This window comes from Neoarius graeffei, chromosome 6 (genome assembly GCF_027579695.1).
Source record: "Neoarius graeffei isolate fNeoGra1 chromosome 6, fNeoGra1.pri, whole genome shotgun sequence".
Taxonomy (NCBI): Eukaryota; Metazoa; Chordata; class Actinopteri; order Siluriformes; family Ariidae; genus Neoarius; species Neoarius graeffei.
Window position 1 is genome coordinate 79702179 of NC_083574.1, and position 25895 is coordinate 79728073.

Below are 25895 nucleotides of genomic sequence, written 5' to 3' on the forward strand. Positions count from 1 at the left end.
TGCACAGGACAACTATAAGTCGTACACTCCACAAATCTGGCCTTTTTGGAAGAGTGGCAAGCAGAAAGCCATTATTGAAAGACAGTCATAAGAAGTCCCGTTTGCCAGAAGCCATGTAGGGGACACAGCAAACATGTGGAAGAAGGTGCTTTGGTCAGATGAGACCAAAGTTGAACTTTTTGGCCTAAATGCAAAGCGCTATGTGTGGCGGAAAACTAACACTGCTCATCACCCTGCACACACCATCCCCACTGTGAAACATGGTGGTGGCAGCATCATGCTATAGGGATGCTTTTCTTCAGCAGGGACAGGGAAGCTGGTCAGAGTTGATGGGAAGATGGATGGAGCTAAATACAGGGCAATCCTGGAAGAAAACCTGTTGGAGGCTGCAAAAGACTTGAGACTGGGAAGGAGATTCACCTTCCAGCAAGACAATGACCCTAAACATACAGCCAGAGCTACAATGGAATGGTTTAGATCAAAGAATATTCATGTGTTAGAATGGGCCAGTCAAAGTCCAGACCTAAATCCCATTGAGCATCTATGGCAAGACTTGAAAATTGCTGTTCACAGACGCTCTCCATCCAATCTGGCTGAGCTTGAGCTATTTTGCAAAGAAGAATGGGCAAAAATTTCAGTGTCTAGATGTGCAAAGCTGGTAGAGACATGCCACAAAAGACTTGCAGCTGTAATTGCAGCAAAAAGTGGCTCTACAAAGTATTGACGCAGGGGGGCTGAATACTAATGCACATCACATTTTTCAGATTTTTATTTGTTTAAAATTTTGAAGACCATTTATCATTTTCACTTCACAATTATGTGCTACTCTGTGTTGGTCTATCACATAAAATCTCAATAAAAAACTTTTAAGTTCGTGGTTGTAAGGTGGAAAAATGTGAAAAAGTTCAAGGGGTATGAATACTTTTTCAAGGCACTGTAAGTTTGTGTTTCACTTTAATATTATTTGTATATGTATACATGTATATAATAACATGGAATATACATGATTCAAACTCGTAAGTTGCTATTAAACAGTCTTTTGTAAATGGAGGCTGCATATTTTGTGTGGTTATATGCTTTTAATCCTTTGTGTTCTTTCTAGTTTGCATCCTTTGAATGATTTGGACAGAACCATGTGTGCACAGATTAAATTCAGCCCTGAAGCTTTTTTTCTTTCAGGTTACAGTTTCATGTTGTTGAGCCTGTTCTGAGAGCCTGAATCCTGTTAGTGCTTTTTGCCTTTGTCAACCCATTGTAATCTTAAGTAATATTCAGGAAGGATAAGGTTACAGCACTGTGCCAAAGTTTTGTACTCCTGTCATGCCAAGTGGCCACCCAGGTTATACCAACGTTGACTTGTGTCTGAAAGGGTTGTCCAACTCGCTTTGCGAGCCACCTTTTGAAGTGGGTTGGACAAGGGTCAATTTCAATGTGAATTGCACCACCTGGGTCACTAATGGCTGAGGTGGGATTAATGAATCTCATGCAAATGGTGGTGGTGCACAGTGGTTTGTCCTCCAAGCATACACACACACGGGAGACTTCTGAAAACAGACATTCTTGTGTGGTGTAAATCTACACTCCTCTATCTCAGATCTGCACTGAGCTCCTAGGACTTTCTCATGGTACTATGGGTTGGTCAAGCCAGTGAGTGCTATCAAACAAACCCTTTTTGTGTTGGTACAGAGAAGCTACCAGCTGTAGGCAATCATGATCACAAACAGGAAGTTATGAAGTCTTGGCAAGTTCAGACATTTTGGAACTTTCAGCACTACCAAATGAATAAGTAGTGTATGTATATTTCTGGCATGTATGTAAAATTTTGAGCCTGTTTTGACTTCAGAAAACCAAAAATAAATTAAAACTTGGGCACCAAATTCTTCTTTTTGTCTACCAAAGATGTATGCTGGAAAATCATTCTTCCCCCAGAAAAAGAACAGCTTGAAGAAATTGTTGAAAGCGTGATATCGCCATGACATTCATGTCCATGATGAGTGTATGTAAACTTCTGACCACAACCGTACCTGAGACTACTGATGCATTCAAGGTTGTTGCACCAAATATCGACTTTGTATAGTTAATTAAAAGTACAGTTAAAAATACATTACCCCACCTCTTCATGTTGGTAGCGCAGTGGTTAGCATTATTACCCCACAGCAAGAAGGTTCTGAGTTCGAGCCCAGTGGCTCATGGGGGCCTTTATGTATGGAGTTTGCATGTTCTCCCCATGTCTACATGGGTTTCCTCTGGGTTTCCCCCCACCGTCCAAAGTTAGATTAACTGCCTACCCTAAATTGCCCATAGGTGTGAATATCTGAGCTGTGGTCAGACATGAGTAGCATGGTGACTGCCAGTGACGCCTTTGTATGCCTTCGACTTGGCCATGTTGAGCTACGTCCTTCATAATGCAACCACCCAGACTTCATGTAAAACTAATCCAGGCAGAATGAGCCGACACTGCAGATGTTGCAGCATTGCCAGATAAATGTACAGTGCCTTGCAAAAGTATTCATTCCCCTTGGTGTTTGTCCTGTTTTGTCGCACTAACCCTAGCACCATTTGATTTACGCAACATGCCTACCACTTTGAAAGGTGCACATTTTTTTTTTTTTATTGTGACACAAACAATAATTAAGATGAAAAAACATAAATCTGGAGTGTGCATAAGAATTCACCCCCTTTCGTATGAAACTCTTAAATAAGAGCTGATCCAACCAATTCACTTCATAAGTCTCATAATTGGTTGATTAAGATCCACCTGTGTGCAATCAAAGTATTACATGGTCTGTCACATGATGTCTGTATAAAATCAATCTGTTCTGGAAGGACCCTGACTCTGCAACACTACTAAGCAAGCAACATGAGATCCAAGGAGCCTCCAAACAGGTCAGAGACAAAGTGATGGAGAAGTATGGATCAGGGTTGGGTTATAAAAAATATCCCAAACTTTGAATATCCCAGGGAGCACCATTAAATCCATTATAGCAAAATGGAAAGAATATGGCACCACTACAAACCTGACGAGAAGGCTGCCCACCAAAACACTCAGACTGGGCAAGGAGAGCATTAATCAGAGATGCAACAAAGACACCAAAGATAACATGGAAGGAGCTGCAAAGATCCACAGTGGAGATGGGAGTATCTGTCCATAGGATCACTTTAAGCCGTGCACTCCACTGAGTGGGGCTTTATGGAAGAGTGGCCAGAAAAAAGCCACTGCTGAAGAAAACACGTTTGAAGTTTGCCCAACAGCATGTGGCAGACTCCCCAAACACACGGAAGAAGATTCTCTGGTCAAATGAGACTAAAATGGAACTTTTTGGCCATCATGGGAAATGCCGTGTGTGGTGCAAACCCAACACCCTGAGAACACCATTCCTACAGTGAAGCATGGTGGTGGCAGCATCATGCTGTGGGGATGTTTTTCATCTGCAGGGACAGGAAAGCTGGTCAGGAATGAGGGAAAGATGGATGGCACTAAATACAGGGCAATTCTGGAGGAAAACCTGTTTGAGTCGGCCAGAGGTTTGAGACTGGGACGAAGGTTCACGTTCCAGTAGGACAATGACCTTAAACATACTGTTAAAGTGATACTGGAGTGGTTTAAAGGGAAACATTTAAATGTCTTGGAAAGGCCTAATCAAAGCCCAGACCTCAATCCAATTGAGAATCTGTGGCCTAACTTGAAGATTGCTGTCCAGTAACGCAACCCATTTAACTTGAAGGAGTTGGAGCGGTTTTGCCGTGAGGAATGGGCAAAAATCCCAGTGGCTAGATGTGCTAAGCTAACAGAGACATACCTCAAGAGACTTGCAGCTGGAATTGCAGCAAAAGATGGCTCTACAAAGTATTGACTTTGAGGGGGGTGAATACATATGCACTTGCACCTTTAAAGTGGTAGGCATGTTGTGTAAATCAAATGGTGCTAACCCTCCAATAATCCTTTTTAATACCATCTTGTAATGCGACAAAACAGGACAAACACTAAGGTGGGTGAATACTTTTGCAAGGCACTGTATATGTATTAGTTATTACCCGTGAAAAGAAATTGTAATTCTTGATTGAAGTCCAGTTTTCAGTATTTTATCATCAGCAAATATTCTGAGATATCTGGCCACTCTAGCTGGGTATTCTGGAAACTATGTATTTTAACAAGAATTCCACCAACAAGCACAAGAGGGCACTGCCACTCTCTCTATTTGGCACAACACTACAGTGACATGGCTGCTCTGACAGCGTTTTCTTCCAGCCATCAAAGTTTGAAGGAAATTTACAGAAGTGGTTTCCAGTTGCCTGGATTATTAGAGAGGTTTTCTCCTCTCACCATTCAAAATTTAAAGGAGCCAGTTAAAGCTATACTGCCTTTCAGATTTTTCAACTGTAAGTCATAAAAAGAATTTTCCCTGACACACAATTATTTTTGTTTAGTGGACCGAAAGCTACTGAATTCGAATCAGACTTCCAATTTTATTATTATTTTTATTAAATATAACAATTAATGGGGGCGGCACGGTGGTGTAGTGGTTAGCGCTGTCGCCTCACAGCAAGAAGGTCCTGGGTTCGAGCCCCGGGGCCGGCGAGGGCCTTTCTGTGCGGAGTTTGCATGTTCTCCCCGTGTCCGCGTGGGTTTCCTCCGGGTGCTCCGGTTTCCCCCACAGTCCAAAGACATGCAGGTTAGGTTAACTGGTGACTCTAAAATTGACCGTAGGTGTGAGTGTGAATGCTTGTCTGTGTCTATGTGTCAGCCCTGTGATGACCTGGCGACTTGTCCAGGGTGTACCCTGCCTTTCGCCCATAGTCAGCTGGGATAGGCTCCAGCTTGCCTGCGACCCTGTAGAAGGATAAAGCGGCTAGAGATAATGAGATGAGATGAGATAACAATTAATGAATTTAGGGCCATGTGGCCCTAAATTCTCCCCTATTTTTTCCTGCTTCACCATGACCAGATTCAAGATACTACATCGTGCATCATGTGGTGGGCTTTCCCCGTTCGCGCAAGGCATTGTGGGATACAAATTGGAAACAGGAGAGAAAAATGGAGGATGTGAGTGTGCGAATGAAATATGAAAGCCCGACTACAGTAACGGAAAGCGAGAAGAAAAGACGTTATGTTGTGAAGGAAAGGAAACGCAGGACCAAACTAATAAATATCGGCGGTCAGCGAGCACCTCGGTGTGATCAGCTGTTTGTTTAGCAACAGAATGATGGAACTGTCAGTGCACGGTCAAAGGTAAACCTGCGCATGCGCACACGGACTTCCTCTGTCTGCTTGACTGCGCGAAGCAAGCAATTTTATACACATTATTTGCTCGGGAATCCTCAAATTAAATAACTTCCCAGCCACAGAATGGCCTGATATTTTGTGACATATTACAGAAATAAACATATATCACAATGATCAAATTTCAGAGGGAACTAAATTTCAATAATTTATGAAATCGAAAGGCCGTCTAGCTTTAACCTAACTGAATGTTTTTGGAATGTTGGGGAAACCGGAGCATCCAGAGGAAACCCAGGCAGACCACGCAGACTCCGCACAGAAAGGCCCTGTTGGTTATGAGGTTTGAACCAGGAACCTTCTTGCTATGAGGTGACAGGACTAACCATTGCGCCATGTAAGAAAATACATGTACCTGTAGTTGTTTGTTACAGGGTTTGAGTGTAAAGACTAATACCAGTTCAAAATATATAAATTATTAACAGGAAAATAAATCTATATGATGAAATAATACTTTGGTCATCCACAGTTTACAGTATGTGACACGTGGTTTATTTTTTGGGCAGTGAAAAAGGGCTCTGCACTTGTGAATGAAAGGTTGCAAGTTCAAGTTCCTGGACTACCAATGGTCTCGAAGCAAAGCTCTGTGCTTTGATGGTGGTCACTTTTTTTTGCATAAGCACATCCATAGATGATATATAAACATAATGCATGTGAAATTTTGTTTAGCCAAGAATGCCTGCAGTCATGTGGAAAAATAAGAGTGCATCCCATGGAAAAAGAAAACCCTCAAACATCTTGCAACTGAAGGAATTTTTCATGGAAGAGTGGTCAAAGGCTTCAGCAAGCCGATGTCTGGGACTGGTGGATAATTATGCAAAATGCCTACAGGAAGTTACTTCTGTTAAAATGGCAATACTGGCTACTGAAGGAAAGGGTGTACTTACTTTCTCCAAAGAAGAATATTACATCTATTGATATTTCTGTTAAATAAATGATTGAAAGTGCTAATTTTCCTTGTTGTTTTGTTCAAGAACCTATATCACTATATATATCAAAAGGATTTACTTATTTCTTTCAAATGACCATACATACATTTTTCCTTTTCTCCCACCTTATAATGTATGATCTTTTTTGAACAGCAAATGCTCATGAAATCTTCCACCTGCCCTGATTGTCAGCACAATGTAACAACATATGGTGGTGCTTGAAAGTTTGTGAACCCTTTAGAATTTTCTATATTTCTGCATAAATATGACCTAAAACATCATCAGATTTTCACACAAGTCCTAAAAGTAGATAAAGAGAACCCAGTTAAACAAATGAGACAAAAATATTACACATGGTCATTTATTTATTGAGGAAAATGATCCAATATTACATATCTGTGAGTGGCAAAAGTATGTGAACCTCTAGGATTAGCAGTTAATTTGAAGGTGAAACTAGAGTCAGGTGTTTTCAATCAATGGGATGACAATCAGGTGTGAGTGGGCACCCTGTTTTATTTAAAGAACAGGGATCTATCAAAGTCTGATCTTCACAACACGTTTGTGGAAGTGTATCATGGCACGAACAAAGGAGATTTCTGAGGACCTCAGGAAAAGTGTTGTTGATGCTCATCAGGCTGGAAAAGGTTACAAAACCATCTCTAAAGAGTTTGGACTCCACCAATCCACAGTCAGACAGATTGTGTACAAATGGAGGAAATTCAAGACCAGGAGTGGTCGACCAACAAAGATCACTCCAAGAGCAAGGCATGTAACAGTCAGCAAGGTCACAAAGGGCCCCAGGGTAACTTCTAAGCAACTGTGAAGGCCTCTCTCACATCGGCTAATGTTCATGAGTCCACCATCAGGAGAACACTGAACAACAATGGTGTGCATGGCAGGGTTGCAAGGAGAAAGCCACTGCTCTCCAAAAAGAACATTGCTGCTTATCTGCAGTTTGCTAAAGATCATGTAGACAAGCCAGAAGGTTATTGGAAAAATGTTTTGTGGATGGATGAGACCAAAATAGAACATTTTGGTTTAAATGAGAAGCGTTATGTTTGGAGAAAGGAAAACACTGCATTCCAGCATAAGAACCTTATCCCATCTGTGAAACATGGTGGTGGTAGTATCATGGTTTGGGCCTGTTTTGCTGCATCTGAGCCAGGACGGCTTGCCATCATTGATGGAACAATGAATTCTGAATTATACCAGCGGATTCTAAAGGAAAATGTCAGGACATCTGTCCATGAACTGAATCTCAAGAAAAGGTGGGTCATGCAGCAAGACAACGACCCTAAGCACACAAGTCGTTCTACCAAAGAATGGTTAAAGAAGAATAAAGTTAATGTTTTGGAATGGCCAAATCAAAGTCCTGACCTTAATCCAATCGAAATGTTGTGGAAGGACCTGAAGCAAGCAGTTCATGTGAGGAAACCCACCAACATCCCAGAGTTGAAGCTGTTCTGTACAGAGGAATGGGCTAAAATTCCTCCAAGCCAGTGTGCAGGACTGATCAACAGTTACCGGAAATGTTTAGTTGCAATTATTGCTGCACAAGGGGGTCACACCAGATACTGAAAGCAAAGGTTCACATATCTGTGAAGATTCTCAGTCATCCAGGTCATAGTAAACTGTGGGTGGTAAAATAGAGCAACTGGACTTGCTTGAAGATTCTTGAAGACGTTTTACCTCTCATCCGAAAGGCTTCTTCAGTTCTGTCTGACTGAAAAGCAATCCTAAGGTGTTGTTGATGTTTTCAGTGACTCACAGGAGGGCAGAGAGAACCAACAATCCACTGATCACCCCAATGACTCTCTAGACTGTTCACACCCAGCCCCCAGTGACCCACACCAACAGGATGACTCAACGACACCTTAGGATTGCTTTTCATCCATGAAAGGATAAATACCTGATCCTCCTTATTAGTCAGACAGAACTGAAGAAGCCTTTCGGATGAGAGGTGAAACGTCTTCAAGAATCTTCAAGCAAGTCCAGTTGCTCTCTTTTACCACCCAAAGGTTCACATACTTTTGCCACTAACAGATATGTAATATTGGATCATTTTCCTCAATAAATAAATGACCAAGTATAATATTTTTGTCTCATTTGTTTAACTGGGTTCTCTTGATCTACTTTTAGGACTTGTGTGAAAATCTGATGATGTTTTAGGTCATATTTATGCAGAAATATAGAAAATTCTAAAGGGTTCGCAAACTTTCAAGCGCCACTGTATACAGTACACCACACATGGAGTGTGAGAACAAAGGGGAAATTTCTTAAAAGCCGAATCTCACACAAACTGTTTCCTTGACCTCATTCATCCCCAGATTTCTTAAGGGCTTGTCTTATGGAAAAGATAAGACCTGGGCCTGGATTTGGAAAAGACCGGCATGCTTCCAGGAAATGATAGTGACCTGTTTTACCAAGCGCACAATGCACTTAATGAAGGGAGGAGCAGACATCCTGAGATCCGCAGCAGGTGTGGAGGGAGGGGGGTCCGACCGCACTGATGTGTGTGAGTGCTTTTTAGGAGGACTTCACTTCCCACGTTTCCTCACGGACGGGTGGTAACAGGAAGGCAATAGTCATTTCCGCCCATTGCCAGTTTGTAAGGGGGCAAAGGTCACCACTGTCATATGCATGAGTCTATGCTCTCCTTTAACTGATTCACTTTCTCCACGACTCAGAGACACAAAGGGGCCTGCTTTATTCAGGCGAAACCCAGAACAGAGGCATTTTAATACTGAGTTAGATGAACAGTAAACTGAGTTCAGGATATTGTAACTTCACATGCCGATTCGAACCTGTGTCTGGATGTCTATAGTTAAAAACTCGAAGTGCGTTCAGTCATTTTGCTCAAACTATTGGTTATGTATATCACTAAAATATTCGAGATTATCTCTAAATTGTCCAATATACTCAAAGCTCTAAGGTATTATAATTTTCACACTATTTCTTAAAGTTTCCTTTGTCAATACAAATCGCAAAAAGTTTTAATCTTTTTATCCACATTATTCTATTTTTATTTATTCTACCTGTTATTATATGTTTGCCATTCATTTATATTTATGTTATGTACAGCTTTCAGGTACATAAGTGTCAGCTTTTGAAACCCTGTGCCTTATTATTATTATTATTATTATTATTATTATTATTATTATCTATAGAGTTTGGAAGCTGGCAAAAATATTTAAATATGAATTTTGTATATTTGGATTACATAACTAGCATATTAAATAAAATATTTTCCCTCTGTGGTGTATAATGAATTAAAAAAATTACTAGGAGTAAGAATTGTCTTTCAGAACATAACTCTAATTTGCATATTACAGTTTTGAGACTAGACAAAAATCACAATCCTAGATACAAATCTCAAAACTTAAATGTCAAAAATATAGATTTTATGTAAATTAATGTTTGCAAATTAAAATTTTACATGTAAAATGTCAAAAATATATATTTAAGTTTATGTAAATTTTATGTAAATTAGGCCAAAGGTGAAGCATCCAGGATTCCCAGAGAAAAGCTGAAGTTTTTGGAGCATTTAATCAGTTATTTGCCACATTCACGATCATGAAGTGTAGCGAATAGAGTTAAGTGGAGAAAAAGTGAAAAGAAAAGTTTTTATGTTCAACTGAAATAAATTCTTTTCTAGCATCTAAGTTTGGATGCTAGTTAGCTATCAATGGCAGGAAAGCTAGCATTAGCATAGTAGTCTAACTAGCTAACTAGCATATTGTATGTTACGCTAAGCAAATTACTAAGCATCGAGCGTTTAACATCACTGTATAAATCTCATCTCATCTCATTATCTCTAGCCGCTTTATCCTGTTCTACAGGGTCGCAGGCAAGCTGGAGCCTATCCCAGCTGACTACGGGCGAAAGGTCATCACAGGGCTGACACACAGACAACCATTCACACCTACGGTCAATTTAGAGTCACCAGTTAACCTAACCTGCATGTCTTTGGACTGTGGGGGAAACCGGAGCACCCGGAGGAAACCCACATGGACACGGGGAGAACATGCAAACTCCGCACAGAAAGGCCCTCGCCGGCCACGGGGCTCGAACCCGGACCTTCTTGCTGTGAGGCGACAGCACTAACCACTACACCACCGTGCCATCCCTGTATAAAACTACTCATTTTATTTATTTGACCAATCTAAAAGCATCTCACTACTTTTCCCTGGGAATCGTAGAAGCTTTTCCTTTGGCCTCATTGTATTGTATGTCGGCAAATCTTAAACCTTAATCTTAAAGGGAGAAAAAATTATAAATATAGTCAATACACACAAATTGTGAAAAAGTCCGAGGCATATGTAAAGAAATGCTGTAGACGAAAAATGGCTTAAAAAATAAAGAAATGAAATGTTTCAACATTAAAAAAAAACTATAAATAGCAGTAAAAAAAATGTCAATAAGTCAATATTTGGTGTGAGACGAGTCGTCCCTTCGCTTTAAAAAAAAAAGTCTCAGGTACAGTGAGTGCAGTTTGATAAGGAAATGAGCTGTAGGTTTTACTGAGCATCTTACAGAACCAGCCACAGTTCTTCTGGACACTTTGTCACACTTGCTTCTTAATTTTGCCCCAAAACCCAGCAGCCTTCATTGTGTTTTCTTTTTTAATCTGAAAAGTGCTCTCTTATATAATATGCTTCTCAGATATAATTTTTTTTTCCTGTAACATTTAATGAAAGTTTGTATGAAAAAAAATAGCGGGCCTAAGACCTGATTTTTGCACAGTACTGTATTTAACGTGTATGTACAGTGTTCAGCGTAAATGAGTGCACCCCCTTTGAAAAGTAACATTTTAAACAATATCTCAATGAACACAAACAATTTCCAAAATGTTGACAAGACAAAGTTAAATATAACATCTGTTTAACTTATAACGTGAAAGTAAGGTTAATAAGATAAACTTAGATCACACATTTTTCAGTTTTACTCAAATTAGGGCGATGCAAAAATGAGTACACCCCACAACAAAAACTACTACATCTAGTACTTTGTATGGCCTCCATGATTTTTAATGACAGCACCAAGTCTTCTAGGCATGGAATGAACAAGTTGGTGTCATTTTGCGACATCAATCTTTTTCCATTCTTCAACAATGACCTCTTTAAGTGACTGGATGCCGGATGGAGAGTGATGCTCAACTTGTCTCTTCAGAATTCCCCATAGGTGTTCGACTGGGTTCAGATCAGGAGACATACTCGGCCACTGAATCACTTTCACCCTGTTCTTCTTCAGAAATCCAACAGTGGCCTTAGATGTGTGTTTAGTCATGTTGGAAAAGTGCACGGAGTGATGGTAGCATCTTCTCTTTCAGTATAGAGCAATATATCTGTGAATTCATGATGCCATCAATGAAATGCAGCTCCCCGACACCAGCAGCACTCATGCAGCCCCACATAAGGACACTACCACCACCATGTTTCACTGTAGGCACCAGGCATTTTTCTTTGTATTCCTCACCTTTGTGATGCCATACAGTTTTGAAGCCATCAGTTCCAAAAACATTTATCTTGGTCCCATCACTCCAGAGTATAGAGTCCCAGTAGTCTTCATCTTTGTCAGCATGGGTCCTGGCAAACTCTAGGCAGGCTTTTTTGTGCCTGAGCTTTAGGAGAGGCTTCTTTCGTGGACGGCATCCATGCATGCCATTCCTCTGCAGTGTACGCCGTATTGTGTCACGGGAAATAGTCACCCCAGTTTGGCTTTCTATTTCTTTAGATAACTGCAGTGAGCTTGCACGCCGATTTTCTTCAACCCTTCTCATCAGAAGACGCTCCTGTCGAGGTGTTAACTTCCGTGGACGACCTGGACGTCTCTGTGAGATGGTTGCAGTTCCATCTTTCTTAAATTTTTGTACCACTTTTGCTACAGTATTCTGACTGATAAGTAAAGCTTTGCTGATCTTCTTGTAGCCTTCACCTTTGTGGTGGAAAGAAATTATTTTCTTTGGGGAATTCTGAAGAGACAAGTTGAGCATCGCTCTCCATCCAGCATCCAGTCACTAAAAGAGGTCATTGGTGAAGAATGGAAAAAGATTGATGTTGCAAAATGTCGCCAACTTGTTCATTCCATGCCTAGAAGACTTGGTGCTGTCATTAAAAATCATGGAGGCCATACAAAGTACTAGATGTAGTCGTTTTTGTTGTGGGGTGTGCTCATTTTTGCACCACCCTAATTTGAGTAAAACTGAAAAAATGTGTAATCTAAGTTATATTATTAACCTTACTTTCCTGTTATAAGTTAAACAGATGTTATATTAAACTTTGTCTTGTCAACATTTTGGAAACTGTTTGTGTTCATTGAGATACTGTTTAAAATGTTACTTTTCAAAGGGGGTGCACTCATTTACACTGAGCACTGTAAGTCAAACATACAAAATTCATATTGACACTTTTGTCTGCTTCCAAGCTCCATTAAAGGAGAACTGAAGTCATGTTTAAACTTGCTTTATTTCTTAATTAACGTGTTATTCAATTACATTTTCGGTTTTAGTAACCTTATATTGTGACTCGTATTGGCAACTAATTGCAATTAAATATTATACTTATCGGCCTATTCAGTTTTTAACCGTGTCGAATTTAGTTCGTTTGGTCCGCGGCAGGCGTCGCTTATCCGCGCGATCTTCACGAGACTTGTGAGAGACTTCGAAACGTGAAGCGTCAGCCAGGTGTCAGCGCCACCATTTTGAAAACTGTTTTCCAAACGAAATATTGCACCAAAACGAGTTTAAATGACGATTACTGCCTACTTTTTTTCAAACTTTCCTGATTGCTATCAAAACAAAAACTAACGGCTTGATTCGAAAGAGTGCATGCACGTCTTTTGACAACGTTGGCAGATGTCGGTCACTTTGATTTCCGCTGTACGTTTTACTTCCGTCCTACGATGTCTCGCACAGGTCTTGACGAATCTTGTTTACGCCCATTGCTTTGACATACGGACTGATATATTACAGAGCACATTTCAAACACTCATAACTTGCTATAGCAGTGACAAAATAGCGATCAAAAATGCATTCCTATATTTAATAAAATGAGAGAAATAGAATTTTGATCATAAAAAATTTGCCTTCAGTTCTTCTTTAATGTACTTTTGGTGACCGTGTTTCAATATACACACTCACACACACACTTGGGTTGGTAGATGTACTTTATTTGCAAACCATCCTGCCTAGCAAAGACCAGCAGAGAGGAAGGAGAGGAGATGAAAGACGACAAAATGGTGACATTTCCAAAAGAAAACCACCGTACAAAAATTCCAGATCAATATATACAGTAAATTTACAAAAAAAATGCTATTTACATCCAAGTATAAAAAAAAAAAAAATCATACATCTCTTACAGCTGCAACAAGACAGGCAATATAAAATACAATAGTGTCTTAATCTCTAGAACTTGTGTGGCACTCTTTTAGACATCCCTCTACAACCTCTTTGCTTTTGCAGTCATTTCGCGGTGTATATCGCCTCTTCCTTGCATTATTCTATCTGCGGGAGGGAAAAGTAAAGGTGTTCCAAAACATACCCATGTGCATGGCCGAGTGGGATTCGGTTCTTAAAAACTCCACATTCACAATCATGCATGCACACGCACACACACACAAACGCAGATGTGTAGAAATACAGATGGCACTTGTGTAAACACACATCAAATACAATTAAATAACCATGATTCAAAAATGAGAGTCCTAGGCCTCAAAAAGATCTCTGTCCCTTTTGACCTCTGCCTGTTTGGCCTTTATATGCATTTACATCCTGGACCTGACAGCAGCGACATCTTCAGCTCCTGCCTGGAGTGCAATTTCTTTCCTAGGACAGACATCTCGCTCCTTCTGACCTTTTTCAGGATACAAGGCCAAAGTTGTGCAGCAGGATGCTGCTTTAGAGTGATCAGGTGTAGTAGTGCATTTTCCCAAAGGTCAGGTCAAGGTCATGCTTCCACTTCCTGGTTATCAGAATAATGGAAGCGATTTAGTTTCTCGCGCTCACGGTTGCAGATGTCAAGTTTGGGCGCAAGGTTGGGTTTGAGAACAAGGGGCTGATCTGGTTTCTGGTTGGAGGGTGGAACCTGTGAGGTTGGTAGGGTCAGCTCGATCTCTTCTGGCTGCAGCATTGGTCGGGCAGAACCACACAAAATGGTTTGGGTCTGAGTTTGTCCAGGAGTGAGTAGTGCTGTAGTGTGTTCTACGTTGCGGATGAGAGTGCAGAACTGGCGCTGGTTGTTGATGGCGGAATCTGGTGGCGTGGATTCTGGCTGTTGTTTGGGACGCTGGCGACGGTGCAGACGAGACAGGAGAAGAGCACAGGCAGAGCATCCGACGGCTACCAACAGGGCCAACGCACCCAGTAACACCATATACACACTGAACATTCCATTCGCTGTGTCTGATAGGTAGGTATAACAATACACAGAAGATAAAGAATTAATGCAATATAAAATCACCATTCATTTTAAAATCACTTTATCTACATCACTGGTTAAGGCTCTAACCTTGACAATGTGGCCCATGACACAATTCTTTCAGATTTATGCACTCGTTTCCAAAATAACCCTCCGGACAAGCACACATGTAGCCACTCTCTGTGCTGTGACATGGCACCCCTTTCTGACAGGGGTTGGGATTACAAGGATCTAGTATTGTCTGAAAAAAAAAACACCCACACTGTAAAACTATCAAAACTATAATAATAGACAAGACAAATTATGCACACCAGGTACGTACCTCACAATAAGTTCCAGTATATTCCGGCGGACAATTACAGACTACGCTCCCTTCATCATTCTGCTCTTCACACCGTCCTCCATGCAGACAGGGGGCGCTGTCACACATCCCCACTACTGTCTGGCAGAGTTTACCAGTGAAACCCGGCAAACATACACAATGTGAGTCCTGTATTTCACAGAATATTGTTTGTGAGGTCCAGAGAAGGAGATCCATGGAGACAAAAAGCTTGGTTGAGTTGATAGTTTAAAATAAACACTCTGTTTTAAGGTTCTACATACAACTCCAATTCCAAAAAAGTTGGGAAGCTGTGTAAACTGGGAATAAAAACAGAATGCGATAATTTGCAAATCACGGAAACCCTATATTTCATTGAAAATAGTACAAAGACAACATATTAAATGTTGAAACTGAGAAATTTTATTGTTTTTTGAAAAACATATGCTTATTTTGAATTTGATGTCAGCAACACATTTCAAAAAAGTTGGGACAGGGGCATGTTTACCACTGTGTTGCATCACCTCTACTTTTAACAACATTCTGTAAACGTTTGGGAACTGACGAGACCAGTTGCTGTAGTTTTGAAAGAGAAATGTTGTCCCATTCTTGCCCGATATACAATTTCAGTTGCTCAACAGTTCAGGGTCTCCTTTGTCGGATTTTGCGCTTCATAATGCACCAAATGTTTTAAATGAGACACAGATCTGGACTGCAGGCAGGCCAGTTTAGCACCTGGACTCTTTTACTATGGAGCCATGCAGTTTTAATATGTGCTAATGCACACTAATGCACCCTCAAACCATCACAGATGCTGGCTTTTGAACTGTGCACTGATAACGAGCCGGATGGTCCCTCTCCTCTTTAGCCTGGAGGACGTGGTGTCCACGATTTCTACAGAGAATTTCTACTTTTGATTTGTCGGACCTCGGGACAATTTCCACTTCGCCTCAGTCGGCGAAGAGCTCGGGCCCAGAGAAGGTGGTGGTGTTTCTGGATATTGTTTATATCTAGTTTTAACTTGCATTTGTGGATGCAGTAATCAACGACGATGGTTTTCTGAAGTGTTCCTGAACCCATACAGTGATTTCCACTACAGGTACGTGTCTGCTTTTAATGCCCTGTTGCCTGAGGGCCTGAAGATCACAGGCATCCAGTGTCAGTTTTCAGCCTTGTCTCTTGCATACAGATATTTCTCCAGATTCTCTGCATCTTTTAATGCTATTATGTACCATAGATGATGTGATGGGGCGGCACGGTGGTGTAGTGGTTAGCGCTGTCGCCTCACAGCAAGAAGGTCTGGGTTCGAGCCCCGTGGCTGGTGAGGGCCTTTCTGTGTGGAGTTTGCATGTTCTCCCCGTGTCCGCCCGGGTTTCTTCCGGGTGCTCTGGTTTCCCCCACAGTCCAAAGACATGCAGGTTAGGTTAACTGGTGACTCTAAATTGACCGTGAATGTGAGTGTGAACGGTGGTCTATGTGTCAGCCCTGTGATGACCTGGCAACTTGTCCAGGGTGTACCCCGCCTTTCGCCCGTAGTCAGCTGGGATAGGCTCCAGCTTGCCTGCGACCCTGTAGAAAAGGATAAAGCGGCTAGAGATAATGAGATGAGATGATGTGATCCCCAATTTCTTTGCACTTTTACATTGAGGAATGTTATTCTTAAATTGTTGCACTGTTTGCCCACACAGTCTTTCACAGAGCGGTGAACCCCTCCCCATCTTTACTTCTGAGAGACTCCGCCTCTCTGGGATGCTCTTTTTATACCCAATCATGTTACTGACCTGCTGCCAATTAACCAAATTAGTATTTTTTTTTAGCACTACACAACTTTTTCAGTATTTTGTTGTTTCTGTCCCAACTTTTCTGATATGTGTTGTTGACATCAAATTCATAATGAGCATATATTTTTCAAAAAACAATAAAATTTCTCAGTTTCAACATTTGACGTTGCCTTTGCACTATTTTCAGTGAAATATAGGGTTTCCATGATTTGCAAATTATCGCATTGTTTTTATTTCCAGTTTATACAGCATCTCAACTTTTTTGGAATTGGGGTTGTAGAAGTTTTAAGGATTCAATCAGAGAGATAAACTGAGGAATCCTTTAGGACACATGATTTGACCCTTTTTCTCAGAGTGTACATTTCTAAGCAACCTTTTGCTCTTTGTGAACTAGTCATTAGACACGTTTAAATCAAATAACTGAGGCAATGTGTGTGTTTCTACTAGAAGAACTGGCTGTGATTTTAGTTTATGGACTGTAGTTCCTTTGGTTTTATAAGTTCCTGTTCCAGAGTAAGTCCTGAGACCTACTCTGAGGAATTCCTGAGGTGGCGCTTGCGATACTAAATTTCACTGATTGGTCAACAGGAGCCTCACAGCACGACCAAAATTGCTCTCACTTGCTTGTATCACTTTAATAACCTGTGTTTAGCTAAGAAGTGATTACTAAAATATTTAACAGTTATTCCACAAAATCGAGTCGTATATGAGCTGATAGTCAATGAGACGCGCAGCACCGAGTTGGCTATAAGCCATGTACGACTCGGTTTCGTGGAATAACTGTTTTATTCTATCCACATTCACTGGATTTTGAGAAACAGAGCATTTTTTTTTTTTGCAAATTCGATAAATAAAACCTTTACACAAAACGTCCAACAAAATCATTTCCGCTTAGAATGTAAACAAACCGGCGAAATGACAGGAGCAATTTATGCAAAACACTATAATAATAATTATTGAAAAATAAAAAAAGATACGTTCTGACCATCAAATACTTTTATTCCATATTTTGTTGCTTTTTCGTATTTTTTTGGGTTTTGTTTTTGAGTAGAGTTTTTATGTCATCCTCGACTGGTTCAGTAAAGCCTCGGTCACAACTGGCCGTACGTGCTCCTACGGCCGGTCTACGTGCAAAAAACGCTAGAAACGCATGGAGGGCGCGTGTGACGTGCTGATTTTCGAGCCGCAGACCGGCCGCAGAGGTTCTTTGTCATGTCAAACAAACTCTACGGGCGCTTACATTTTTTTCAGGTTGCAAAACAAACTTACGGCCAACGTGCGTCTTTCTCCACGAACGAAAAAAACGCAGCGATTTGGGAAACGCCAAAAATCGCATGGCCAAAAAAATCGTACGTCCGGTTGTGACCTAGGCTTAACGTGGTCCGCCATTTTCTTCTTCTTCTTCTTTAGGGTTTTTGGCAGTTTGGTGCCATCGACTGGGCTGGAGTGTGGAACAGGAGATACTGGGGGGGATATACACTACCGTTCAAAAGTTTGGGGTCACTTTGAAATTTATTTATTTTTGAAAGAAAAGCACTGTTCTTTTCAATGAAGATCACTTTAAACCAGCGTTTCCCAAAGTGTGGTGCGGGCACCCCCGGGGGTGCGCGAGCTGCCACTAGGGGGTGCACAAGATCTCATCTCATTATCTCTAGCCGCTTTATCCTTCTACAGGGTCACAGGCAAGCTGGAGCCTATCCCAGCTGACTATGGGCGAAAGGCGGGGTACACCCTGGACAAGTCGCCAGGTCATCACAGCGCTGACACATAGACACAGACAACCATTCACACCTACGGTCAATTTAGAGTCACCAGTTAACCTAACCTGCATGTCTTTGGACTGTAGGGGAAACCGGAGCACCCGGAGGAAACCCACGCGGACACGGGGAGAACATGCAAACTCCGCACAGAAAGGCCCTTGCCGGCCACGGGGCTCGAACCCAGGACCTTCTTGCTGTGAGGCGACAGCGCTAACCACTACACCACCGTGCCGCCCCGGTGCGCAAGATAAAAAATGTAATGGCGATTTTTAACTCTTCTTCTACGCCGTAACGGTTCTGCAGTAGTTTGTGGCTTCTTTCATTCATTCGCGATGCTCAACTGGTTGAAATCGGCAAAACTAAATGCGCCACCACAAATCAGGGATGAAGGAGGAGAAACCCCAACAGATAGGGAGGAATTTCCGTCTGACCCACCCACCCACTGTCTGTCTGTCTGTCTGTCTGTCTCTCTCGCTGCAGACTGAGCCGCCAGCGCTGCACGTCACAATCAGATGGATCCTCTTCTTTATCTGTTCCTGATATGCTCCTTAATTGTTGCATCTCTTTAAAATGCATATGTTCATAATTATCATTGCTATTTTTACTGTTATTATATGTTAACTTTTTTGCAAATTAAATTCATTCTCAATTCATTTTCATAACCTTGTAATGACAGGGTTGTGTTGCTAGTGTTTTAAACACGGATGAAAATCATATATTTTCCCCGTATCTGGCTGGTAGACTACATGCCTCGATGTGATCTTCCTTTGGAATGAATTTGCGCATTTATCGTGTTGCAACGTTTTAAAACTGTTACATTTCAAATCAAATTCTATCTAACTCAAATACGAGAGCGCATAATATGTTAATGTGATTCGATGTTCTCATTCGAGCACGACGTGCTGCCTTTGTAAGAAAGCTTTGGTGTTTGTTTTTTTCACTTTTGTGGTTTCCTGCAGGTGTGGCAAACGATGTTTGTTATCATTTAGCACGATTAAAGATGCTTCCCTTATAAGAAAGCATGTGTTTTTTGAAACTGGGGAACTGGGGGTGCGTCAACCTGGTTGGAGTATAGAAGGGGGTGCACGGCCCAAAAAGTTTGGGAACCGCTGCTTTAAACTAATCAGAAATCCACTCTATACATTGCTAATGTGGTAAATGACTATTCTAGCTGCAAATGTCTGGTTTTTGGTGCAATATCTCCATAGGTGTATAGAGGCCCATTTCCAGCAACTCTCACTCCAGTGTTCTAATGGTACAATGTGTTTGCTCATTGCCTCAGAAGGCTAATGGATGATTAGAAAACCCTTGTACAATCATGTTAGCACAGCTGAAAACAGTTGAGCTCTTTAGAGAAGCTATAAAACTGACCTTCCTTTGAGCAGATTGAGTTTCTGGAGCATCACATTTGTGGGGTCGATTAAATGCTCAAAATGGCCAGAAAAATGTCTTGACTATATTTTCTATTCATTTTTCAACTTATGGTGGTAAATAAAAGTGTGACTTTTCATGGAAAACAGAAAATTGTCTGTGTGACTCCAAACTTTTGAACGGTAGTGTATAGTTTTAGCTATTTCTGTTTCTTTTAAATACTTGATAACAAAGTGACATATCTGACTCGATGCGCTCAGCCAGTTTGTTTTTCTCTACTCACCGTATATGAGCTGATATCCTAGTAGTAGAGTAGCCAATCAGAGCGCGTGATTGCTCATATCCAGTGAATATGGATAGAATAAATTGTTTTATATCACGACAGTGTGGCATGGTCAGCAAACTGGAACTGTTTTGTTATAAACGTACTTCTAACATGAAACTGATTTATATCCATGACTGCTGGTATAAAAAGCTACAGGAATATTAACGTATTTTACACATGATGGTTCCTGCAGGGTGGTGAGAACGCAGAACAGATGATCGCTCAAAAACTGTGGATAATTCTGAGACTCTTAATTCTTTAAAAGGTTGCTCAGAGGAAATGTGTTTTTTGATGGCTAAAAAGTGAACAGTGAGCGTACCTCACAGCGCCCTCCGTTCAGACACAAGCCCTGGCAGCTGCTGTTCCCTGTTGAATTAATGATATTTAGCACAATCAGTCGATAGTATTGTACAGAGATACAGACACACAATGACACAAAGATCTGAGCTGATAGATTTCTTTGTTACTTTATTACAAGAGGATGCAGAATTTTTAAAACGACGTTTTAAACGCCAACATTCGTAAAGCAAGCAAAACGGTTTGACATCGGGTAAATATGTGAAAATAGTAGTTAACACTTGGAAAACCAACAAGTCTAGGAATTCAATATTTGTTCAATGACATGTCTGTTACATCAGTGATTTACTGTTAGATTTAGAATATGTGGATCGTCCACCAAAAAGTGATTGAATATTATGATAGAAGTAATAGAGTGCGTATAACTCACTTGTGTCACAGTTTAGCCCCACCCATCCAGGAAGGCAGTCACAAAGATATCCTCCAATCAGGTTTCGGCAGGAGCGAGCATGGACACAGATGCCTGTCTCGCACTCATTCATATCTGACAGGGAACAGAAAGAGAAAGTAGGTTTTATATTAGTGCTGTCAAGCGATTAAAATATTTAATCGCGATTAATGTCGCGACAGTCATAGTTAACTCGCGATTAATCGCAATTTAATCGCACATTTTTGTCACATAAAAAACCATTGTAATTCTCTTATCAGCATAAAAAAGTGAATGGGCTGGCTTGCTTTGTACCAATGTTTTTTTTTTTTATTGCAAAGCATAACACGTCTTGACACAGCCACTGCAAAGTGAAACCTAAGCCGAGCACCGGAGCGGGGCTAGCAAGAGAACCATGAGTGAAATGATCTACTGTTTGAGTTAGTCTCTAATCAGAGAGATAGGTTACGCAGTGACAGTAGGCTTGACATGCTTGATTATAATATAAAGTACACTATTATATTAAGTTTAAGTTGTGCGTTGAAAAATATTGCATTGAATCTGATTTTTACTGTTTCAGCTCACTTAACACATTTTGTACTTTTACACTTTCTGCCTGTTGATGCGTCACGCTGTCCAATCAGAGGCGGCCAAATTTGCATATTACAGGAAGGATTTCTGGGATAGCATTGAGTTTACAGTTCAGAGGGATCTGGCTTCTTTAGACGCTGTCTTCTTAAAACTGAATGAATATTTAAAAAGAGCCAAATGAGCCAGTCTTTTGAACGGCTCTTTTCAAAGAACGGATCACAAAGATGCGGATCCCATCAAAGAGCCATAAATCCCATCTCGACTAGCGCGCCCTGCCCGCGCTGGTTCTTTGGGGAGGGCAGAGGACTCTGGCTGTGCGGGGCGGGGCATTACAGTCTAGCTGCTATCGGGTTTTTTTTGCAAAGTCTTTGTTCCAAGTTCCTGGCAGTTTCAAAAGCTTATGAAAAACCTACATCATGTCACAGAGCGTTAATCTCGCGATAAAAAAATTATCGCCGTTAAAATTGAGTCAAGTTAACGCGTTAATAACGCGACATTTTTCACAGCACTATTTTATATAGTTATAAAAATGAGCCTGAAGCAGTTTCTGTTAGCAAGCTGTACAAGGACAAGCGATGTCTGTTTGATATCTGTTCTAAACACAAAAAACAAATTACAAGTTTACGCATGAGTTTCAGAAAATACTGCAATGATAACAATTTCAGTGAGATAAATATCACTGTAGCTGATTGAAGGTTGCTTCTTCAGTTGAAAGATAAATTACTCTCAAAGTGTTGACGCTGGTGGGGGTGTTATGAGATGTCACTTTGACACACGACTGCATCTAAGTATGCGATACACCTCAAGGAACGAGAACGAAGATGGGCCACGAGGAGCAACAGAGTGTGAAAGAGATTCTTTCAAGACTGAATGTGCTTCAGTTTAACACGGAGTCTGATCTATCCAAACACTCTGATTCCTGCCTCTTTAATAATTAAACAGCTTGCACACTGAGCCACGAATGAGTCTGATCCAAGTTAATATGGAGAGCTATTAACCCTATACTGAAACCTGTTCATGGAGAGAGCTGCCAAAGAAACGCTGGTGTCGTGGGAAAACCATCCTACAGGAGTCTTTTAGTTAATATATATCTATATTTATTCTATCCACAGTCGCTGGATATGAGCAATCGCGTGCTCTGATCGGCTAATCTACTACTAGGCTATCAGCTGATATACCGTGAGTAGAGAAAAACAAAATGGTGGAGTGTGTTGCTGAACCAACCAAGGATGAAATAAAAACACTACTTGAAAAGAAAACCCCGCCAAATTATAAAGTATTTAAAAGAAACAGAAATAGATAAAAGAATACAATCTCGTCGTACATGGCTTATAGCCGACTCATTGCTACGCGGCTCGTCGGCTATCAGCTCACGTACGACTCGATTTCGTGGAATAACTGTTAATTATATAGCTGATTAATAGAGTGATGTACAATATTAGATAAATAGACAGACAGTCTGTAGATATAGATATTTTTGTGTATAAATTTAATGTGAAATTAATAATCTACATAACTTTCTTTCTCGATTAAGACACGTTCTTCTGTAAATAACTTTATTCCAAAACAAATAAGAGCTGAATCATATCGTGTACTATTTATGCATATTCATGATTGATAATAGTTTAATAACAGTCATAAATTACGTATATTTCTTAAAAAACAACAACACCAACAAAAGACACACCCTTTTGGGCCATATACAGCAGATAGCAAGAGCCCAACTACTGGTCACTATCATTTTAATGTTATAATTTTTTTCTTTTCCTTGTTTCACATTAAATTTTACTTAGCCTAATAGAATTGTGTTTCAATGAGTGAATTAATCATTTCAGCTCTAACCAATGGTAACGTTGCTGTCTGTATGGAGCAGTGTCTCAATATGAGGAGCATACCACACGTCAGATAATATTATTACCAGGAAATAATAAGGATTGTCACACACTACTGTATGTTCAGCGTTTATTTTACAGCTCCATAGATTCAGGTTATTTGGTTTTGGTCCCATGACTGTCTCTGGTGCTTCTTTGTGGTGGATTGCCACTGAGGTATATACGGTGAGGGACATGTGGGCACAGGTAAAAACAGTTAAGGACGGGTATGAACAGGCTTAGACAAGAACAAGCAGGTAGGAGACAGCACGGACTAATAAGAAAGGGGCGGCACAGGCATGCACAGGCACGTACGGCTAATTATAGAGAGTGGATAAGAGGTTGAGGATATATACGGGTATGTTTATGTGTGTGTGTGTGTTGTGTTTTACCTATTTGACAGGTCTTGCCAGTCCAGCCTGGTGGGCAGAGACACTGGAAGCCCTGGGCGGTCTCTAGGCATGTGGCCCCACGTCCGCATGGATGGGAGTCACAGTGTAGTACAGCTGCGTAAAACAAACCAGCCAGTAAAAAAAAAAAATCAAATTATGAAACCAAAACTCAATATCTAATCACCATACGCAAGAAGGTGGTTTATGCATTCGCTTGTAACTGTCTCATTTAACCAAGTCACAATACAGTCAGCCAACCTAACAATCCTTCAATATGAATATGATAATGATATGAATATGTGCTTATGATAATGTTCAGTGCTGCCTGAAGAACCTTATTAGCTTTCTGAATATAAGTGTGATTATGTGTGTGTGTGAGACCCTTACGTGTATAACACCTGAAGGTAGGCTTATTACATGCATGAGTGGTTTGAGGAAACTGTGCCTGTAAACGTATCACTGAGACTCTGTGTGTGTGTGTGTTTTGATGTGGAGAGGGTGGCTGGGCGATTTTTTTTTTTTAAATCTCTTGGTATGGACTAAATATCCCTACAAGTTTTTTTTTTTAGATTATTTTTTGGGGGCTTTTTCCACCTTTATTGGATAGGACAATGTAGAGACAGGAAATGAGACGGGGAGGGATCGGGAAATGACCTCGGGTTGGAATCAAACCCGGGTCCCCAGATTTATGGTATGGCGCCTTATCCACCTGAGCCACGATGCCCCCATATCCCTACAAGTTTTGGATGGTTTTGACCTTGTAGGGACATTTGGCTGGTCCCCATGAGGAAATTATTATTATTATTATTATTATCATTATTATTATTTTATGTGTCTGAATGCTACAGGTGGAGTTATAGCATACAGAATGAATGCTTTGAGACTGGGTGCCACTGGATGTTCCTGAGGCCTCTGTTTTAACAAAGTCTGTAGATTCAGAGCAAATAGTGATAAATCAAACACACAAGGACTGAGTCAAACAGAGAGCGACTGTATGTGTGTGTGTGTGTATGTGTATGGGGGGGGTAGAGAAGGATTTCAATAATATTGACTCAATCCTACGAAAAAAATTGTTGAATGAGAATTGTGGTTTCATAATCTGCACAGCATCTTTTACATTGTAAGAGATGTGAGATTAGAGTGCCCCAGATGTATTTGTGTATTTCTGTAACAGTGTGTGTGTGCGTGCGGTGGTTATTATGCCTTCACCGTAAGCAAACTGGGAAAGGCTTGAAGTAGTTGGCAAGGCAGCACAGTGGTGCAGGGGGTCGTGTTTCCGCCTCACAGCTCCACTTTGATCCTGAGCTCGGGTTACTCTGTGTGCTCATGTGAGATATTCTTGGGTTTCATCCAGACTCTCCAGTTTCCTCCCACCTCCCTAAAACATGCTGGTAGGTGTATTCGCTATGTTAAATTGCCCCTAGATTTGAATGTGTGTGTGAATGTGTGTTTGCATGGTGCCCTGAGATAGACTGGCATCCCATTAAAATGATTTCCAGCCTCAAGCCCAGTATTCCTGGTCAAAGGCACTATGACCCTGACCTTGAGAAAACAGTTTCTGCACTGCAAAAAAATTGAAAACTGTAAATCGTAGTGAAATGATCTTGCTGCATGGACATATTTTTTTACTTGACATCTTAGAATAAGTTGGTTGCAATCTAGAACTAGGTTTAATAATCTCAGAATTGGTGTCTTGTATTCTTCAAATAGGAAATGCTAGATCGTTTCAACTCTCCAAGATATTTTCACTTACTAAGATATCATTTTTTGCAGTATGGAGATGAATGAATGAATGAATTATAGTAATGTAGTATATAAAGGGAGTAAAGTAGTGGAAAACAACAAAAACAATACTCAAGCTTCCTGATCACGAATCAGGTTATTTTGCTCAATATTCAAATCCCAGTTGTAACCCTAAACTGTGCGGGAGTGGGTAGTGCCCTCTCTGATCACTCAGTGTGGACGGAAACCACTGTACTTCCTGTACTACAGCCCGTGCACATGGAGCCAAAGTGTTTGGTTAGTATTACATTTTCCTCTTATAGAAATAAGCTAAATCAAATCAGTTCATTTACATAGACATCAATGTACTGTATACAATTTAATTGTTTGTATATAAGCATTTGATTCAACTTAAAAT

General features: G+C 40.7%; 1 protein-coding gene across 1 annotated transcript in view; it reads right to left on the reverse strand.

Annotated features, from left to right (window-relative positions):
• Positions 1–13353: 13353 nt before the first annotated feature.
• LOC132888096 (protein jagged-1b) overlaps positions 13354–25895 on the reverse strand; it is a 145154-nt gene continuing 132612 nt past the window's right edge. The window contains exons 9-14 of the mRNA XM_060924084.1: positions 23756–23869; positions 20905–21018; positions 20497–20543; positions 14944–15111; positions 14712–14862; positions 13354–14605 (exon numbers count right to left, since the gene is read on the reverse strand). Of these exons, the coding sequence (XP_060780067.1) occupies positions 14151–14605; positions 14712–14862; positions 14944–15111; positions 20497–20543; positions 20905–21018; positions 23756–23869 (1049 nt within the window). The 3' untranslated portion in view covers positions 13354–14150. The remainder of the gene's footprint in view (positions 14606–14711; positions 14863–14943; positions 15112–20496; positions 20544–20904; positions 21019–23755; positions 23870–25895) is intronic.